Below are 22291 nucleotides of genomic sequence, written 5' to 3' on the forward strand. Positions count from 1 at the left end.
ACAGCGGGTAGAAAGTTAGTAAGGATATATTCAAAATCTAGCTTGTTGCAGAATTGTTTTAATGCACAGGAAATGCACAAATATAGGGTTCAATGCCCACATTTTTATTCACTCAAGTAGTTCCATTGATTTCAGTAGGGCTATTCAGATGAATAAAGGTTTTACAGGATCTGGTCCATAACCTGTAATAAAAAAGGGATAATCTTTCTCTCTGTCTCTGTAATTTAATGAGTATTCTGTTCAAACCACAGAAGCCTTCACACAATAAGTGATGAAAGTGTGTTGTAATTAGTCTATTAAAATAACTGGGGCAGTGCCAAGATGGTGCTGTAACCTAAATCCGCAATCTCGTTGTGCTGCTGGCCTAATTTCTGAACTTTTTAGGCAAGGATTAAGGGACAGAGAGATAAATCCTTCTAATATCAAGATAATGCCTGTTTTTTTAAAAATAAATCTTTGCATACACCAACATAAATGTTTTGAATTTCTCTCATGGTAGTTGCTGCTTCTTTGATGTAATGTCATGCAAGTTAGAAATGCAGAACAAATCCCAATTTCTATTGCTTAAAAATAGATCAATAATCTTTCTCCTGCATGTGTGCACTCCTTTTTATTTTATTTTTTATGCATTATTAGAATGTTGATAATAGGTTTGCACAAGATAGGAAGTCTCTGCTCCAAGGAGTTTAAATCAGGATTCTCAAATTGAGAAATTGGACAAATTGGAGAAAGTCCAGAGAAAAACAACAAAAATGATTGAAGATCTAGAAAACATGACCTATGAGGGAAGATTGAAGAAATTGGGTTTGTTTAGTTTGGAGAGGAGAAGACTGAAAGGGGACATGATAATAGTTTTCAAGTACATAAAAGGTTGTTACAAGGAGGAGGGAGAAAAATTGTTCTTCTTAACCTCTGAGGATAGGACAAGAAGCAATGGGCTTAAATTGCAGCAAGGGCGGTGTAGGTTGGACATTAGGAAAAAATTCCTAACTGTCAGAGTGGTTAAGCACTGGAATAAATTGCCAAGGGAGGTTGTGGAATCTCCGTCATTGAGGATCTTTAAGAGCAGGTTGGACAAACACCTGTCAGAGATGGTCTATGTAGATAATACTTAGTCCTGCCTTGAGTGCAGGGGACTGGACTAGATGACCTCTCGAGGTCCCTTCCAGATCTATGATTCTATGATTCTCAACCTCTTATGATTTTAAAACTTCATTTGCACATTGCACATGGGCTTAGATTTAAAATAAATAACTGAGGTCCCATGACTGCCGTTAAAAAATGGATGATTTTCACACCACAGTTTGCTTTGTGCCAGTTTTCCAGAATAAAGCCAGGTTAGCTAGCCATGCGTATAGAATATAGGTGGCATTTAGAAGCCACTACAATGGCTCCGCTAGCCCTTTTCTTGTGGCTGGCATAATGAGTCTCAGCCAGGGGTACACATACACCTGGGGGTAGCAGAGGTCTTCCAGAGGGTACATCAACTCACCTAGATATGTGCCTAGTTTTACAACAGGCTACAGAAAAAGCACTAGCAAAGTCAGTATCAACTAAAATTTCATATAGTGACTTGTTTATACTGCTCTATATACTATACACTGAAATGTAAGTACAATTTTTATATTCCAATTGATTTATTTTATAATCATATAGTAAAAATGAGAAAGTAAGCAATTTTTCAGTAATAACGTGCTGTGACACTTTTGTTTTTTTATGTCTGATTGTGTAAGCAAGTAGTTTTTAAGTTATGTCAAACTTGGGGGTATGCAAGATAAATCAGACTCCTGAAAGGGGTACAGTCATCTGAAAAGGTTGAGAGCCATTGCTTTAGAGAAAAGGGGGTGGGGTTACCAGAACCCACTGGGGCTATTGGCGAGATTAGAGGAGACTGCAGAATCAGACATTTACAAGGCAGCCTCAGGAGCAGTGTATCACATTGTTGCTGAAAGCCACCTTAAAGTGTGCATATGTACCCTCCAGATTTACATTTAATGCTCCTCAGCAAGACCCCAAGATCCAGCCCATAATTTAAAAATAAAAGAAGTAAATTGAGTTGCTGAAGCACAATGGATTCTGCAGCCATGGAATAGTGGGGACCTGACTGGAAACATTTCCTCCTGTGGTTTGTGTGGACCTTTCACCCAGCAACAGGGGAGAGAAGAACCCATGAAGGGCTCAGGTGTGCTATCTGATAGTACCTCGCTACTATCTCTATTAATTGACAAGAATCCCTTTAAGATATTTTGGCTATTTACCCAAATCCAAATTCTGAAGCTATTGGGTACATTCCACAGGCAAAAAACAAAATAATTGTTCCTCATAAGTAACTGTCTTTGAGCCAGGGAACAACTTAATCCCTGGGAGGAACAATTCAGCAGTATCCAGTGGGAGGCCTGAACTCTCAGACAAGGGAAACTAGAATCACTGTCTGAAACCTTCTCTCCTGCCGGCTTTGGCATAGAGAGGAAGAAAGCAGAGCCACCCCTGAGAACCTAGATGCTTACACCAGACAATATAATCCACTCTTCACGAAATGCGGGATTTTCAAATGTCAGCATAAAGCTCCCGAGGAGGGGTGGTGATTTCTTGGTGACCATACAGCTGTCAAGGGCTGTGGTTGCAGGGAGCATTCCAGTCTGCGCAGAATGTGCTCTTAACTTAAATGTAAACTTCAGTTGATGTAACCTCACTTTGACCAGTGTAGCTGCTGTTAATGCACTGTGGAATGTTGTCTGTATGGCAGATAGGAAAAACCAGGAGGGCAGCAAAAAAAAAAAAAAAAAAAATGGAGGGGAAAGTCAGTTGGTGTTTTCACCTCTTACATTTTTATTTGGCCTTGCACATTTGTTCTAGCAGTTCCTGGTGGTGCTTTTAGCACTTGCATTCATGTAAATTTACCTGAGTCTTGAGGTGCCCTAATTGTTCAGGTGTTTATAACTCCCCTGTTTTAATTCCTGTATTATGGTCTGCTATGGAAGAACTCATGCAAGGTGTGACACTCAGGCTTCAACTCATAGTCTGTAATCAATTGTCTGGTTGGATAGGAGGGGGACAGAGTTTTGTGTCCATATAGGCAGAGCAGGGAACATGGCTGTCTCACCCGAAGTCGTCCTGCATGCTGTGATGAAATCTCTTAGATTCTGAGTCATCTGTGTAGGCCTGGGATATTTGCATGGAGAGTCAGCATTTCTACACCCACACTGCCAATGCCTCTCTGATTCAGATTGAGCCTGGCATGCATTAGGCTGAGCTGGTCTTAAGGTATGAAGAGGGGAAAGTCCAATTTCTGCTCTGACTCACGTACCATGATGCTGCTTTGAAACAAAAGGGAGTTTCATGGCATTTGAGTCAGGGTATCAGTTGGTCCTAAGAGCTCAATACACACTGTTTAAGCACGTAATTTGGAAAGTAAGAATTAGAAACACATGGAAAAGAGACAGGGTTTGTAAAAGTATTTACTATAATGGATAAATAGTAACAGTCTAACTGAAATCCAGTTGTGTCTATGAAATTGCAAGCCCTCTCCAATATCAATAGACAATGTTTTTATTTTAGTAGGAGTGACTGCCCCTCTTACTGTATTATGGTTACTCTGGGAGGTTTTAATGAAGCCTTTCCTGTTCATTTTCAATGCTGCACAGCTGTAGAAAAGGAAATGTAATACTAAACCTCTGATACGTAAATGTCAGGGGCTGCATTTATACTGAGAGTAGCACGTAAAGGTTCTGTGCTCAGGCTGTCCTGTCATCATTTAGTTCACCATGTCTAGCTAGTGAAGCACAGAGGCTAGGCAGGATCACGTACTGTCTAGTAGCCCAAAATACCAACAAAACCTGTTCATATAGTTTAATCATACCTATGTACCCTGGGATATTCTACAGGTTTCTTTTCCTACACTAGTCAGATCTGATGTCTAGAACGAACGCTTAAGTATGTAGAAGACAGTAATAGAACCATGCATTTTTACCATCTACTTCAAATATGGTTCTGAATAAACACCTCTTTCAACGTCTAGCTAAGGAACAATAATTTGTGAAATCTGCATGGATCTGTATTTGAAAATTTGGGACACAAATAGCCATAGAGCAATCCGAACTATTTTTAGTTGAATGTTGTGCTCTAAAGAGAAAGCTCCTGCGAAAGCAGTTACTGGAAAATTGGAAGTGATGCCTACAACAATGCAGGAAACCAGGAATCTTGAATTTGCTGAAGATTACAAAGGACTTAATTTACATGACACATTTTATTTTGAAGTTCTATTAATTTTCTACCTGTATTTTATGCACTTCCATTGGAGGGATTTATTGCTACTGGAAGTTCCTCTTTTCCCAAATGAAGTGTAAAGATGCATATTATTCCTTTTAAGGAATAACATACTTAAATTATTTTGTACTACCCAGGAGAGGGCTGGGAAGTACAGGACACTTCTGGAGCAAATTCTAAGACTGGGGGTGTGTTGGGGTCGCCTCGTGGTATAACCCAGGCTGGTGAGAGCCAGAGTGTAACCCAAGTGTGGCTGACACACAAACACTCAGGGTGTGGCTTGCATGCTGGAAGGCCGCTGGTGAGTCACCCATTGGAAGATACTACAGCAAAGCATAGTGAGGCACCAAAGGGTGCAGGGCAGGGTGTGACACTGCTGCTCATTTGTCTGGATTGTACCCTGATATGTCACATAAAAGCTATGAAGAACTCCCTGTACTTTAGCAGAGATCTTATTCCTAATGCCCTGGCTGTATTTCAGTTTTGGGAATATACCTTGTGCCAAGTCTTGTTCAGACAAAACTGGCAGTAAGTCAATGGGAACTTTGTCTGTGTGTCAGCACAGAGTCAGGACTGCAGGATTTCTTCATTCAATCTAACTAAATTCCCCCAGCAGTTCTGACTGGCTATGGTAGACGTCTTCCTTTCCTGCCCTAAACTATTGTGTACAGTTGCCTTAAGCAGGACGGCTGCATTTCCAGCCGATGAAGAAGGTAATAATATATGTGCCATATTTCAGCGATGTGCCCTTTTACCATTCTAAGTGATAGTGGGTATCACTGTGAGAAAAAGAAGATTTTTTATTAAATCATGAGTTTTTAAAATAGTTTAAAAAATTACAACTTGATTTAATATTTATAAAAGTTAGGAAATGTATTTTCTGCTCCATCCCTTCAGCAATGTTACATCTTTCTGACAAGTGAATGCAATGGTGATATTTGATACATCCATTAATGCCTTGGTAGCATATAAATATCTTAGGTCAGCATTTCCCAAAGTATGAAGTGCATTCCCCTAGGAGAGGGAGGATGAATGTAAAGGATTTGCTGAGGGGAAAGAGGTGGAGGAGGTGCAGAAGATGTATAATTGCAGATGGATGGTCCCTTGACAACATATGGAGCATATGGTGAGGTTGAAGGGAGGCAACAATTCATTGTATTTTCTTGAAAGCCGGCTTGGCTTGCAAAAGTTTGGGAAGCACTCCTATTAATTAGTTATGCTATTAATAATTCCCCTGCCATTATGGAGCTTTGAACACGGCTGCACCTTGGTCCCTGCTGTTCTCTGCCTGTGGCACATAATAATCTAGTCTCCAGTGGTCTGTGATATTTTCATCTACTTTCAGCTGTTGGGTTTCGTGTGCAGGTTCTGAGTGGGTTGGTGGCCTGTGATGTGCAGGAGGTCAGACTAAATGATCTGGTGGTCCCTTCTGGCTTTAAACTTTAGGACTATGAAACAAAGTTGGTTTACATGTGCTACCTTCATCATGAAAGAGGCAATTTATGGAACCTACGGATAGTTTTGCTGTCAAATAACAGTGGTTCTTTGTGTGTACTCTTTGGTTCATAGATCAGTCTTACTGTGATCGGCTGAGGCAGGACATGTACTTTCTCACGAGCAATGGCAGACTGAGTGAGCACCTGGCTGATAAAATTATTCTTCAGCTAAACAGAGTTTATCCCCAAATTCTCACCAATAAAGAAGCAGAAAAGGTAAGTGGCTGGATATACCTGCAGTATTTCTGGATGTAGCTTTATTTTCTGGCTATCCTGCATCTAGGTTAGGACACCAACTGGTGAAGCTGCCCATGCCAACCTAGAAGACAAATCCCAAAACCTCTGAATGGTTGCCCCTTTGCTTTCTTACTATCTACAAAATGTGCACTCATCACTGTAGTATTTGAGAGCCTCACAGCTATTAATGAATCTCTCCTTACCACATCTCTGTGTGGTAGGAAAATATTATCTGGGAAATGGAGATCATGAGGAACTGAGGCCTTTGTTACCAAGTTTGCCCTGGGGTACTTTGGGGTACACTCATTTATTAGGGTTACTCTTCTGTGGGGGTGGGGTTCCGTAATTCTATCGATGTACTGCTTGTGTCACGTGTGTTTTCATATGGAGCGCTACTTCTCCCTTCTGCAAGTCCCCTCCCAATGGAGCTATCCTGCAGGACCTAGGTCCCCCAGGGCTGGGTTCCTCCAGCTCTAGAACTGGATGAACACACACACACACACACATTAAAGGAGCAAATCTGAGTGGACTGGGTCAATCAGCACTTTCAAGCTGACCCCTTATATGCCCCTGGACTCAGTGGGCTGCGTCAAGCAGCACTTTCAAGCTGTCACCCTTATGTGCCAAAGCTACGACACCGGAATAGAGTACGCCTGGGCGGGCTAGGTTGAACAGCACTTCCAGGCTGCCACCCTCATGTGCCCCTGGATGCAGTCATCTGGGTCGAGCAGCACTTCCAAGCTGCCACCCTCGTACGTCACAGGTTCAGCACGTCCCTATCCCCACTTTCACATCACAATTGTACTGGTAGTAACCCACTGAATGAGCAAACCCCACAGGATTTGGGGGCACTACAGGGATCTTTAGCTGAGGTAAAAGAAGTGTTGCTGCAGAGTAAATGGGGAAGCTAAAAACACAAAAGAGTAAAGTTCAGAGAGAGAGAGAGGCAACCAGCTTAACCATAAAAGTTAGTTATTGAATAATAGTGATAACTACACAAGGAGAGCCTAAACCAACATAACAGTTACATTATTAAAGGTTACAAAAGTCATATATAGAAAACCTGAGGTAGAACAGAAAACAGAGAGAGGGGGGATAGAGGGATCTCACCCACTCCATAAAGCTTGAATTGGTCGGGGTTCCCAGGTGATGGTGGTAGCTCAGGGTCCTGAGTGCTGGAGACAGGCAGAGCCCCCAGCACGATCAGTCAGGAGAAGATGAAATCCCAGTGGAACTGTTACAGAGTTTAGGTCCATGCATCAGAACATTTACTTGAACATAGGTAGGGGTTTTTGTAGAGAAACAACAATGATCCAAGGGAGAACACTAGATTTGTTTATGGGTAAACTGGTGACTCAAGGGTTTTCTTTAGGCTAGACAATAGGAGCTGATCACTTTTGGCTATGGGTGGTGTTTCTTACCAGGGAGCTCACAATGCAATTAGGCTGCTTCGGTATTTTGGATATCAATCAAGGATTTATTACTAGAATTGGTCTGATAACTGCTGAGCTGGGTGTGTGCAGGTGTAGGTTCATTAACATCTGGAGCATGGATCCCCCATGATGCAGTGCTTCCCTACTTTTCTGGTCCCAGAGTTCAGTGCAGTGCTCTGTTCTCTATTCTGTATGCTAATGAAGATGCCTCCCTGTCCCATCTTTCATGCAGACGAGGCATGGGGAGTTGCCTTTGTTCTTGTCACCCCTGTCAGGAGGGGTCTAGGTGTGTCTCCCAACACCCTTCACTGCTCTCTGCAAGTCTTTTCTCTGATTGGTTTTGGTTCAAACAGAGACTGGTGTGGGTCGGGGTGTGTGTGTGTTTCATGAGTCAGACAGGCTGGATACTGCGCCCTGATTCCCTAAGAACACAGAGCTGACTGGTATCACCTTGTCGTTATTACAAGGTTGGACCAATTTAATGAAAGGAGTGTTTTTAAAGCAAATCCCCGTGCTAAATTAATACAAGCCAGGTTTAAATTGATTTAAGTGTGTCCAGACCAGGGTTTAACAAAACTGATTTAAAAATGCACCCTTAGTTAAACTGGGGCAAATTGGAATACAGATCAGGCCTGAGGCAGTAAAGCCAGCAAAGCCAACCTTTTCAAAGTGGTCCTTGCTTTGGGGTACAAAATTATTTATGCCAGTACAAAGCGAGTGCAACATGGGTATAAAATGCCGTCACATCAGAATGGTAATAGTTTGTACTTGCTCTGTATGCAAGATGCAGAGGGCAATGGTGAATCAGACTTTTAGGCCTGGTCTACACTGGGGGGATCGATCTAAGTTACGCAACTTCAACTATGTGAATAACGTAGCTGAGGTCGATGTACTTAGATCGACTCACCGCAGTGTCTTCACTATGGTGAGTCGACTGCTACCACTCCCCCGTTGATTCTGCCTGTGCCTCTCGCTGAGCTGGAGTACAGGAGTCGATGGGAGAATGCTCGGGGGTCAATTTATCACGTCTAGACTAGAGGCGATAAATCGATCCCTGCTGGATTGATCGCTGCCCGCTGATCCTGCAGGTAGTGTAGATATACCCTTAGAGTTCAAAATAATAGGTTGGATCCTGTTTGGCATCAGTTTCAATTCCATCTGCCACCACTGAAATGAGTGGAGTTATTGCAGTGTAAGATGGTGTCTGTCCAGACCAGAATCCAAACCATTCTATCTGCATAGTTAGGGGAAGAGGTCTGACTTAGATGATATGAGATGTAAACAGTTAAAAAAAGGCTCATTCATTTAGGATTCACAGTAAATTTAAGTCCTGACGTTATGAAAGCTGGATGCCACTCTTACTCTCATGCTGAAACTGATCACTTTCCCCTGAGCTCGTGTACATTTGTTCTCTTTTTCATTTCCAAAACTTGTACATATTATGCTCCATCTTGCACACCTTACACTACTGGCCTTCCAGGGCTTCAGTGGGAATTTTGCCTGAGTAAGGAGCATACGAAGGCATTCCTCTAGATAAGAAATCAATCCTAAGTGTAATGTTATCTCTCTCTACCATACTGATCCTAAGTGTAATGCTTTTATATTGATTTGCCAGATAAATTTTTGAACACTTTGCAAATGCACTCATGTCTAAATGATTTCAGCTAAGGTTAGGTGCAACATTTTCACTCTCACTGTAAGGTTTACTACTGTTCAGCACTTTGTCAGACCATGGAGAAGGCCATCTCTTCCTCTGTAGCAACATGGATAGGACGACAGGATGAACACAAAGAGTGACACATTAGTACTATCATGATGGCTAGAACATGTCCTGGCCAAACTCCAGAAAACTGTGGAAAAACTCTTTACATGTTTGTCCCAGTTCTGAGATGTGCATTTTTAATAAGACTAAATTAGAAGTAGAGAACTTTTTATTAGCCAATGGCATCAAAAGTATTTCTATTAGTGCTGTATTTACAATAAATTGGTTCCTTGCTAACTCAAACTCTGGGGAAATGATAAGCATCCTATTGTGTGGGCTACACTGCAGTTGATCAGATGCTAAAACAATGTTTGATCAAACTAAGTTAAGCAGCTGGTTCAAATTGTGGGTGTTGACATTTGAGGTCTGAATCATTATTTTTGTTTCCTATCCTAGAATGCTCATGTACTGACAGATACTTTTAGCAAAATAAACATAACTCTATATTTTCACTCTTTCATAATGTAAATGTAGGGTAGGAACTAATTCAGCACTGTATCATTGCTTTTGTAGTCTTTGTTCTAATGACTGCTTTTTCTCGTACAGTTCAGAAATCCAAAGGCATCGCTTCATATTCGGTTGTCAGATCTTATAAGTCACCTACAAAAGAAAGGAGACAAACACTGTCAAGAATTTTACAGGGCTTTACAGATCAATGCTGAGCAACTGTATAATGACTTGCCAAGCAGAAAAATCCTGAGTAAGTTGGGAGACTTGTGGCTTCCCTGAGTCAATGTATCACAAAATTTGCCTTTGCTGGCATCCCAGCTTATTTTGAGGAATTAAATGCTCTTTTTCCAATTGTTACTTTCTACAGACTGGAGGATTTAGAAGCCACCTAGTGGATTGAGTGCACCATTAATTTTGATTGGAAATGGATGTCCAAATCTCTTTACCAGCTTTGAAATCTCAGCCCCTGTATTTATGATACAATTTATGCCCAGCATGTAAAATGCAGAAAAATAACCTAATTCAAACTTTCTTTCTTTTAATAACTGCCTCTTTCCCTTTTTTGCATTTTGTTTAATAGCCCATTTATTTATTTTTCAAGCCTTGATTCTGACTTGTAGTAAATAAAAGAGCTATGTTTTAAAATAACAAGTGTGTGACACAAAGTAACAAAATCAAGGCGCTCAGAGACTTGGCTTCCACTCAATTCTTAAATCACCCAGCTGTGCTTCATTAACTCCACACACATCAGATATTAGATCACGCTTGTTTCACAAATACTTGCAATGGCAAACCACAGTGTTAATTACCTGGACCCTGATCCTGCAAACACATAGGCACGAGTAGTCACACTGAGTCTATGGGCCTTATTACATGCATACGTATTTGCAGGATTGAGGCCTTAGCTATTTCCATTTTTTATACTGCAAAGCAGATCTTTTTCTAAAAGCAGAGAGATGAGGTCCAGCTTACTGTGCCGGGAAAATAATGCTTGCCATGTATGACTCATCCTGTCCAGTAAACTGAAGAAAGAAAAAATGCTCAAAGAGGAAGTGAAATACATTCAGCACATTGAAACAATTTGAGTAGCATTAGGAAGGGCTGTTGCAATTAGGTTAATGAAGCTGCAAAAGGGCTGCATGTTACAAAGTCCCTACAAACTGTCTAATAGCACTGATGCTGCACCATTCAACCCCCGAGTGGTTTTGAGTAGCTCTTCAGTAAAATTCCAGCAGAGTTTTTGGTCATGTGGTCAAACCCCTAAGATTGACAGCGTAAAGACAAAAACAGGCCAGGCCAAAAATCCGAACATCTGTCTTTAATTAATATGTAACAAATAATTTTTTGGAGAACAATTGACCTGGAAAATAGTTACTGTGTTTCAGAACACTGAGCCTCCTGCCTTCATCTAGCATCTCTTTATGCAGTACAGCTGTTGTACACACTGAACTAGAAACCCCTACTGATTTGGAGATAGCATCCTCTTCATACCACACACAGGCCATCTCCTGGATAATATGCAGACTCCAAAGTTAGCCCAAACTTCCCTCACAGTTGGAGGGTGTTTGCATGTGGGCTTTGATTTGGGTCCATTTCTATATCAGAAGTCCACATTGGTAATTATCACAGCAGCATTAAGTCTGGCCCTTTGATTTGATGTGCGCCTCGCAGAAGCCATCCCTGCTGCGGCTGTGTGGAAGCTTGGATCAAACACACTAGTATCTCAAAGAAATCTGTCGCTTTAGCTGAAGGAGTCAGGAATAGAAGCGCAGAGTTACCCTTCCAGGCTGAGCAGAGGACAGCCAACAGTCATCACTTAGGAAGGGCTTGATTCTGCAGCCCTTGCTCACCCAAATACTCCTGCTGAATTCACGGAGGGTAAAATTTTCAAAAGCACATTAATGACTTAGGAGCCTAATTCCCATTCATTTTTTAAATCAGATATTAAGTTTTTAAGATCCCAAGTCCCTTTGAAAATGGGACTTAAGCCCTTCTGAAAATTGTGCCCTGAGCCTACTCCAGGGAGTAGATGTATCAGGATTGGACCCTCACACATTAAGGGTGAGAATAGCAAGTGGGGCTACTAGACGTGTAGAGTGAAGTAAAGCATAGAGGTGTTCCTGCATCTGTGGGATAAATGAGACAGCATTTTGCACATTGAATAATATTCAAAGCAGTCCCAAGACTGCTTTTGCCTCACTTGTGTGGTACAACCACAAAGCAGCATTACATTCCCTATTCCTTAGCAGACTCTCTTATGTCATTGACATGAGTAGTATCATTAAGATTTCTGTGCTAAAACACATGCTATAACTATATTGTCATAGATTGCAACTTCCTTAGTCTCACATAATAAGGAAATAAATTATGTATTCTGAGAGCATTGTAAGTATTTGTATATTAGAGGTTAGATAGCTAAACTGGTTGATCCTCAGACTGGATTAATTTGCTAATGTTTGTGAAAATGTGACGTGCCAAACAGCTGGTGTGTCTTGTTATTACTAATGCATGAACTAACAGCGCATGAAAAGTAACCTTCTTAAAAACACAGTCCCTTTCTAAACTAAAGCAGCAGAAAGGAAGCCTATTGTTTTTACTTCTCACTGAAGTAAACTTGAATTGGTTAAATACTGAGGTCCTGATCCTTCAAGCCTTCAAGCACATGCATAACTTTACTTGCGTGAGTAGTTGTCCTGTTGTTGAGTAAAGTTAAGCATGTGCTAAGGATTTGGGCCCTAACATTGTAAATATGAAGAAAGAAATGACATCTTCAAGCTGAGATCTTTGTTTGGTTTCATCCTAATCTTTATTTAGAGCAAAGTTATGAACACCTAAAAAAGAGTTTGTAGTGGGATTTGCCAAATACAAATCATGCCAAACCAGCCTAATTTCCTTCTTTAATAGGGTTACTGACCTAGCAGATAGGGGGGAAGCAGTAGATGTGATATATCTTGATGTTTTTAGTAAGGCTTTTGATTCAGTTACACATGACATTCTCATAAGCAAACTAGGGACATGTGGTCTTAGATGAAATTACTATAAAGTGGGTGCACAACTGGCTGAAAGTCCATACTCAAAGAGTAGTTATCAACGGTTTGCTGTCACTTGGATAATGGTTTGCTTGTGACTTGGATAATGGAGTGGAGAGTGTGCTCATGAAATATGCAGATGGCACCCAGATGGGAGGGATTACAAGTACTTCGGCAGACAGGATTAGAATTCAAAACGACCTTGACAAATTGGACAATTGGCCTGAAATCAACAAGATAAAATTCAATAAAGGCAAATGCAAAGTACACCATTGGAAAGGAAAAATCAAATGTACAGCTACCAAATGGGAAATAACTGGCTAGATGGTAGCATTGGCGAAAATAATCTGAGGGTATAGTGAACCACAATCTGAATATGAGTCAACAATGTGATGCAGTTGCAAAAAAGCCTAATGTCATTCTGGGGTGTATTAACAGGAGTGTCGTATGTAAGACTCAGGAGGTAATTGTCCTGCTCTACTCAGCACTGGTGGTGCCTCAGATGGAGTACTGTGTCCAGTTGTACAGTTCTGGACACCACACTTTTGAAAAGATGTGGACAAATTGGAGAATGTCCAGAGGAGAGCAACAAAAATGATAAAAGTTTCAGAAAACCTGACCTATGAGGAAAGGTTAAAAAAACTGGGCTTGTTTAGTCATGAGAAAAGACTGACGGGGGGATCCGATAACAGTCTTCAAAATATTTGAAGGGCTGTCTAAAGAGGATCAATTGTTATAAAGGGGATTAATTGTTCTCTGTGCCCATTGAAGATAGGACAAAAAGTAGTGGCTTAATCAGCAGCAAGGGAGATTTAGGTTAGATATTAGGAAAAACTTTCTCATTATAAGCGTGGTTAAGCTCTGGAATAGGCTTCCAAGGAGGGTTATGGAATCCCCGTCATTGGAGATATTTAGAAACAGGTTAGACAAATACCCGTCAGGGATGGTCTAGGTTCCCTTGGTCCTGCCTCAGTGCAAGGGTCTGGACTAGTTGACTTCTCAAGGTCCCTTCCAGCCGTATGACTCAATAACATATAGTACAAACACAGTTTGGGGCGTGGGGAAATAGTTTCTCCAAATTGCCTTTTTAAAGAAAAACTATTGTAAATTTCAAACCTTCCAGCCCTATGACTCAATAACATATAGTACAAATACGGTTTGGGGCATGGGGAAATATTTTCTCCAGATTGCCTTTTTAAAGAAAAACTATTGTAAATTTCAAAGTTTTTTCACAATCTTAAAAGACAACAAAAATTCTTCCTTTCTCATTAAATATAGAGCTTGAAGATAAATGTCTAGTCGCGTTACAAGAGTCCCGCCGGGGGGCGAGGGGGTAGGGAGTGGGGGGAAGGGGCTAGATACATGATACTGATTGTTTCTGATGTATTCTGAAGCTTTGAATCAATTCTTATTCTCTGATACTGATTGAAGTTCATTTTTCATTTCTCTTTATACTGACAGAGAACAGAATGATAAAGGGCTAGATCATCCCCCACAGGACTACCCTGGTAAGGGGCTGGGAACTCTGCAGGGCCGCTCTCCTAGGGTGCTCCTGGCATTGTCCTTGTGGGTGGTTCTCATGCAGCAGACAAGCAGGCCAGCCCTCGAAACCAGCCGATCAGTCATCATAGGTTTTGAGGACTCCATAGAGGCTTTGGAGAGGGGCTTTTTTCCTCCTGACTCTTGCCAACCTCTTGGCAAAAAGGTTCAGCAGCATCTGTGCTGTCTGAGGCTTCCCACTTCAGTGAGTGCTTCTGTAACGCCACTCAGAGGGATGTCAGAGCATGGGAGAAGAGAGCTCCCAAGCTAATGCTGGCTAAGGCAGAACTAACCTGGGCAGGTTTGCTATGTTGGATTGGTGTGGTCGGGGCAATGTGTAGCAAGGGCTCATGCACCCCCGTGATCCCCTTGTGGATCCAGAGCCCGGAGGGGTTTCTGTGGTGGAAGTGGAAATGATGCCAAGGAGGTGCATTTACCCCATTCTGCAGCGCTTTGGGGGAGGTCTGCCATGCTTTTGTTCCAGCTGCCCAGGGAGCTGGATGGGCTGATTGGGCACAAAGGTACCAGAAAAATCAATATAATAAAAGATCTCAAATTGCTGCAATGCAAATTTGGAATTCAAACAAACTATAGATTTTTTTTTTATTTGAAAAATTAACCAGCCTCCCACAACTAAATTCTTCTGACTGAAAAGCTCCTTCCACAAATCAGACAGTGTTTCAGTGGAACAATTTTGTAATATTAATTAAACATTAGGAGCAATATTCATTGGTCCTGGTGTTTCCACAGTAAGAAGCCTGCCAGACCTGTGCCACGCTGAGCTCCACATTCTCAGAGGCCTAGATGTCTCTTGAAGGAGGATCCCCTCCTGCCCAGGGCAGTGGTGCTGGAACTAGGGTGTTGGGGGGTGCTGCTGCACCCCCTGGCTTGAAGTAGTAATAATCCAAATACATGGTTTCCATCATCAGCACCTCCACTATAAAAATTGTTCTAGCACCCTGGCTCAGGGTAAGAGTTACAGACTCTGCTCTTTCTGGGCTTTGGTAATAATATATGCCCACTCATTTGCCATCATTTAGGGTAACCAAATGTCCCAGTACAGGGGGACAGTCCCAGGATCCTAGCCAGAACCTAGCATGGGGATTGGCTGCCTGGTTACTATCACGGTGTCTCCTGTTCCATCCTGTCCCTGCACTTGAGCTGCATTGTCTTCTAGAAAGTGATATGTGGTCAACCATCTATCTTAACCAGTGGACAGGCAGTATAATAAGCCATGATTAACATGTGTCGAGCAATGCTAGTTATACACACTCTGAGACCTGCATGTTTAGTGTCAGAGTTCCCTGAATGGGGACAGAGGGTGCTTTCACACTATAGCAAACTGATAAAACACTGTCAAAATTAAATAAATGACTTCTCTAGCTGTGATTGCTAACAGTGGAGAATCTTGTTGACAGGCTGGATTCCCCTGCTGTTTGATTTTGCAGAAAAGTACCAATCTCAGGACCACATCCGATGTGCCAGATGTGAGCACGCAGAACCCATTGACGTCAATGGGAGTTGCAGATGTGTGTATCTGAAAGCAGAATTCGGTCTCTGATGTTGGCTCTCCAAGTCCATCGCCGTGTAGGTTGTTTTCATGGCAAAAACACAGCTCTGTGACTTGGCTGTAGGATGATGAGGAGAACATCGATGGCTGTGGGAATAAACCCTTGTTTAAATCCTGATATTTTTGTAGCAATCCGTTTTCATAGTGACTGTTGATTTGAACTTTGTCCCAGTATGAAAGCCTCTCTCTGATGTAATGTATTACCAGTCTTCCTCAACTCTCTGGGCATTCACATATCTGACAGGAGAAATGTACAGAACAATCTGACTGTTTGAGGCCTTGGTCTAGCAAGGCTCTTAGTCATAGGAGTGATTTTACGCATGTGAGTACTTTCACTGGTTGCCCATCAGGCCCCACTGGGACTACTGGCACGCTTAAAGTTATGCATGTGATTAAGTGCTTTGCTGGACCAGGACTATAAAACCTCAACGTCTTCCACCTGCGCTGAAATGATGAATTCTCTATTTCTTTAATAAACACAGGGCCTGATTAACTGCAGCGGTGACATGTCTTTAGAAGGGGTGAAATATTTCACATAAAGATTTACTATCTCTCTGAAAAGTGGTAATACAGACTTTCCCTCCGTTTTGCATGAATTGATACAGAAGCGTGTTGGCTTGTGCTCAGTACTAACTCTTGGTGTGTTGCTTTTATTTCTAGAAACCTCAGCTTCCACAGCGATAGACACAGACAAGGAGAAACATATTCTAACTGACAGGGGTAAATAAAATGCATATAATACCATTGGACAGAATGATACTTTCAGATGACGATGCAGTTTATTTTACAACTTAATTTACATTTATGGAGCAAATAATTTGTTCTCCTATGTCTTTATTGTAGCTATTTAAATAGGTTCAACTTGTATTAGAGGAAAACTTATTCAGCCTGCAATGGAGAAATCTGGTGTCATAGAATTCAAGAGATTATAGAGCTTTAGGCAACATTTACATTGGCATTATTTTTAAATTTGGCATATTTTAGCTAGTGTTTAATTTTCCATGCCCTTCCAATACTTTAGCAATAAAGGGTTTTACAACGATTGTTGTGCTTTTGCAGAAGAACCTTGTTACATCACTTTTGCAGATTAGTGAGTAGACAAAAAACAACCAAACAAATAAGAGAAAACCAACAGCAATAACAAAAAGCCCCAATAATAATGGTGAACTAAATATACTTTGTCCATTACCGGTAAATTGTGTCTTTTCCCTTGCCCCACTCAGTGCTGTGGTGGGGTCCTGACAGCAACATAGCCAGCACAAGAAGGGGAGGGTAAGCTTTTTAGGAAGCTGTGCAAAAGGTCAGCGCACCTTTGTGCTCCATCATGCTGAGTAAGGGGCTGTGGATTGGAGACCACTCGTATCCTCTAGCCATTTTCCCTAGGCAGCCACACCAAACTGTTGTAATGATGACCCTGAAGTAGCAACTGCAGAGTGACTGCACTGCTGGAAAATTTCTACTTCCTGCTCTCCCTGTGTCTGTGGACAACCCCAGCACGTAGTCCATTTGATAGGCTAGAACTGGGATTTGCTCCTAAAAGGATAAATGCAGTTTAGGTGGATTCATGATAGCACTTCCCAGTATGCTAGTAAATGTATGCTGCCATGTTATGTAATAGGGAAGAAGTCGTGGTAACCTGAGGCCTCGCTACAGCACTCAGCCATTAAACATTGGCCAATTTTTGTCTGGGGCTGAGTGAAGTGTGGATTAGCAAGGTTCTATCATACTTTAATATAAGTACCATATTTCATTTCAGTTGGAAATGTTTAAATGGTTTCCAGTCAGGGATTTGAATTAAATATACAAATAGCTTTGCATCTCAGTTGCATTCAGAACCATGAACAGCAACAGAAAACATTTTAAATATCATATTCATTACTTTGCAGTGCACATCTAAATGCATTCACACACCATACTCTTCCCAATTCATTTTATATAAGTAAGAATATACATCTCTATACTGATAGCTGACATTTAAATAAATGAGATGTATATCCACTCAGAAATGTGAAAATCTTGGGTGTTAATTACATACAGAATGGTTGATGACTGGCCTTTTTCCTTTTCTTTTTCTTTCTGGCCATAGTTTATTTCATGAGTTCTGATCCTGCAGTCCTCGCTTAGAGAAAATTCTCAAGAAAGTCAAGGTAACTGAAGTCAGGAGTTTTGAGCATGGACTGAAGGACTGGACCCATAAAGAGCAGTAATTCTTCCTGGTGGAGAGCCAGGAGACGGGAAAGATGAAGAATGCAAAGTATAAAAAAGAAACATTATGAAAAACTACTTATTTGGGGTCACATTTCAATACCGTCACTCTCAGTGAATAGTACCTTACTCTACGAGCAGTTCACTGACATCCATGCGACTGCTCGGGGAGTTAGGTGCCCCTTAGTGTGCGTGAATGTATCAAAATCTGGCCCTTATTTTGCCATTTTTGTTTAAAAACAAAAAAGGAGGTGTTTTTTTTTACACAAACTAGACATTTTTATGTAAATCTAAAACCTTTTTCGTGTGTAATCAGGCCTCCCATTCTGAGTTCTTATTAGAACAAGAGAGGCTAACAATCTCAGAGTAATTACAATACAAAACACTTACAATAAAGTGATTGTATTTTATAGTACAATAGGCACAGAATATACCTAATTATGGTTATGCAAACTTCATGTGAATAATCTTAGCCATGCATATGAATAATAACTGAGGTTAGTGAATCATCAGATAAACTAAACTTTCACTTTTCTGTGCTCTTTTACTAAATTCACTTTTCCTTTTTCGTCCTTAGGTCCCATGTTCTTCCTTGCTTGCTTTAGTGTTGCTGCAGGATTAGCATTGTTCATGTACTGCTGGAACCCAGGTAATCTACTGAATTGTTTTAAAGGGAAATTTTTATTCTCAATCACTTTAAGGTAAAACACATTTGAGGGGTTCCCTGCATATCTTAAGAACATAAGAACGGCCATACTGGGTCAGACCAAAGGTCCATCTAGCCCCGTATCCTGTCCTCTGACAGAGGCCAATGCCAGAGCCCCAGAGGGGATGAACAGAACAGGTAATCATCAAGTGATCCATCTCCTGTTGCCCATTCCCAGCTTCTGGCAAACAGAGGCTAGGGACACCAGCCCTGCCCATCCTGGCTAATAGCCACTGATGGACGTATCCTCCGTGAATTTATCTAGTTCGTTTTTGAAATAATATCTTGACTACTGACTAATCTAATCACCTTCTATGATGAGATTACTGGTTCTGTGGATGAAGGGAAAGCAGTGGATGTATTGTATCTTGACTTTAGCAAAGCTTTTGACACGGTCTCCCACAGTATTCTTGTCAGCAAGTTAAGGAAGTATGGGCTGGATGAATGCACTATAAGGTGGGTAGAAAGTTGGCTAGATTGTCAGGCTCAACAGGTAGTGATCAATGGCTCCATGTCTAGTTGGCAGCCGGTGTCAAGTGGAGTGCCCCAGGGGTCGGTCCTGGGGCCGGTTTTATTCAATATCTTCATAAATGATCTGGAGGACGGTGTGGATTGCACTCTCAGCAAATTTGCGGATGATACTAAACTTGGAGGAGTGGTAGATACGCTGGAGGGCAGGGATAGGATACAGAGGGACCTAGACAAATTGGAGGATTGGGCCAAAAGAAATCTGATGAGGTTCAATAAGGATAAGTGCAGGGTCCTGCACTTAGGACGGAAGAACCCAATGCACAGCTACAGACTAGGGACCGAATGGCTAGGCAGCAGTTCTGCAGAAAAGGACCTAGGGGTTACAGTGGACGAGAAGCTGGATATGTGCCAGCAGTGTGCCCTTGTTGCCAAGAAGGCCAATGGCATTTTGGGATGTATAAGTAGGGGCATAGCGAGCAGATAGAGGGATGTGATCGTCCCCCTCTATTCGACATTGGTGAGGCCTCATCTGGAGTACTGTGTCCAGTTTTGGGCCCCACACTACAAGAAGGATGTGGATAAATTGGAGAGAGTCCAGCGAAGGGCAACAAAAATGATTAGGGGTCTGGAACACATGAGTTATGAGGAGAGGCTGAGGGAACTGGGATTGTTTAGTATGCAGAAGAGAAGAATGAGGGGGGATTTGATAGCTGCTTTCAGCTACCTCAGAGGTAGTTCCAGAGAGGATGGTTCTAGACTATTCTCAGTGGTGGAAGAGGACAGGACAAGGAGTAATGGTCTCAAGTTGCAGTGGGGGAGGTTTAGGTTGGATATTAGGAAAAACTTTTTCACTAGGAGGGTGGTGAAACACTGGAATGCGTTGCCTAGGGAGGTGGTGGAATCTCCTTCCTGAGAAGTTTTTAAGGTCAGGCTTGACAAAGCCCTGGCTGGGATGATTTAATTGGTTTGGGTCCTGCTTTTGAGCAGGGGGTTGGACTAGATGACCTCCTGAGGTCCCTTCCAACCCTGAGATTCTATGATTCTATGATTCTATGACTAAAAGCTGCTTCTACACTAGAGCTAATGGAAGATGTCATCATTCGTTAATGAGGTTAGGATGCAACCTGTGCCCCAGATATGCTAGGAGATAATTAATAAAAAGCTCACAAATGAGAAGAGTCACTTTTTAAAGATCTAAACCATAGTACTGTGAACTCTCATTGCTACAGCAGGCCGAGAGGATTCATGCTTCCAAATTAGAAAACTTATTTAAGTAGTTAATTGAAGTCTAATCAGTGCCTGCACTCTTAGTTACTTAATCACAAGGAGGGAATTTTTTTATTATTATTATTTTTTCTGTCTGGACCTTCAGCATATGATCAGTACAAATACCTGACTTACATAGAAAAAATCATTTTTATTGTTGTGACCTGTACCACTTGCATGGAGAGTAGTTTTCCTAGATTTCCTCCCTAAAGGCATGCACCTTTTAATGGCTCATGAATAAACACTGCCTGCCCACCCCCGTACAAGTCCCCTTCGGTAAATGAGTAGGTCTGCTTGTTCTGAGAATTAAGGACTTGTGCATTGCCCAGGGCCCTGTTCTGCAGCCCTTACTCAAGGTGACTAATGCTAATGTAAGTAATCCATTGGTTCAAGTGGTATGAATGAGTACTACACAGCGTGGGAAGGGTTGGAGAACTGGGCCCTTACTTGATAGCTGATTTAATCCTTTTTCCCTGCAGTATAAAAGACTCCCAACAATATAACATCTAAAGAAATAGGTATGGGGGCACGCTGATATTTGAAGGTGGTTCTCTTTAAAGCACGTTAAAAAATCAGTTGTAAATAAGGTGTAGATAAATATTTGTCAATCTGTGACCTAAAACAACACCCATCACCCTGGTATCTGAGCACCTAACTATCAAAAAATAAATACTGGCAGATTCTTCTTACACTCGAGCTCTGCTCCATGCAGGGATATATGTGTGTGGGTGCGAGCAGGAGGGGGAATTAAGGTGCTGGTAACAACACCCTGATTCTGAGGGCCCACCCTAACACTGCTTAGAGCTGTTGCCTTAATGGACTCTATGCCATTAAGAGGATTGGTGTAATGGAGCAGACCTCTGCCCTGGCCCCTCACCATCTCCCTACAAGCATAAGGCACAATGTCTGATGCAGTGACAGGGAGTTCCCCTACAGCAGCGGACTTCTCTGATGGGGATCTGAGACTGGATTATGGCCTCTTTCTGCCACCTGGGTGGGGCTAAGGGGCCATGACAGGGCTTGTGAATCCCACCCTTAGAGTATTTCAACTTTGTTGAGAGTGGTAGCCGTGTTAGTCTGTATCAGCAAAAACAACAAGGAGTCCTTGAGGCATCTTAGAGACTAACAAATTTATTTGGGCATAAGCTTCTGTGGGCTAAAACCCACCTCATCAGATGCATGGAGTGGAACATACAGTGGGGAGGTATAAATACACAGCATATGAAAAGAAGTGGGTTTTAGCTCACAGAAGCTTATGCCCAAATACATTTGTTAGTCTCTAGAGTGCAACAAAGACTCCTTGTTGTTTCAACTTTATTTGCTTCTCCTGGGAAGATACTGCTTGGGCCTGAATGATCTTGGCAAATTAAGTCATAACTTGAGCCTGGTGTATTTACCATGAGGATGTTCATCTATTTCTTTTGGAGGAGATTCTTTGGTTTTTTGCTTAACACTGCTCATAACAGTGGGCAAATGCTGGTTGCCTGCCACAGCACCAGAGTTCACATATAACAGTTTGAATATGAATCATCAATGTGATGCAGTTGTAAAGAAGCCTGCTATCGTTCTGGGACGTATTAAGAGGAGTGCCAGATATAAGACACAGGAGGTAATTCTCCCGTTCTACTCAGCATTGGGGAGGCCTCAGTTGAAGTATTGTGTCTAATTCTGGGTGCCACGCTAGGAAACATGTGGACATATTGGAGAGAGTCAAGAGGAGAGCAACAAAAATAAGAAAAGGTTTAGCAAACCTGACCTATGAGGAAAGGTTAAAAAAACTGGGCATGTTTAGTCTTGAGAAAAGAAGACTGAGGTGGAGACCAGATAAAAGTCTTCCAGTATGTTAAGGGCTGTTATAAAG

At 41.8% G+C, this 22291-nt stretch overlaps 1 protein-coding gene across 2 annotated transcripts in view; it reads left to right on the forward strand.

The window, feature by feature from the left end:
- CARD19 (caspase recruitment domain family member 19) overlaps positions 1-22291 on the forward strand; it is a 50786-nt gene that overhangs the window by 20216 nt on the left and 8279 nt on the right. For both annotated transcript variants that reach the window (XM_048858386.2, XM_048858387.2), the window contains exons 2-5: positions 5836-5978; positions 9741-9894; positions 16443-16502; positions 18565-18636. In XM_048858386.2, the coding sequence (XP_048714343.1) occupies positions 5836-5978; positions 9741-9894; positions 16443-16502; positions 18565-18636 (429 nt within the window). The remainder of the gene's footprint in view (positions 1-5835; positions 5979-9740; positions 9895-16442; positions 16503-18564; positions 18637-22291) is intronic.

This window comes from Caretta caretta, chromosome 7 (assembly GCF_965140235.1).
Source record: "Caretta caretta isolate rCarCar2 chromosome 7, rCarCar1.hap1, whole genome shotgun sequence".
Lineage (NCBI taxonomy): Eukaryota > Metazoa > Chordata > Testudines > Cheloniidae > Caretta > Caretta caretta.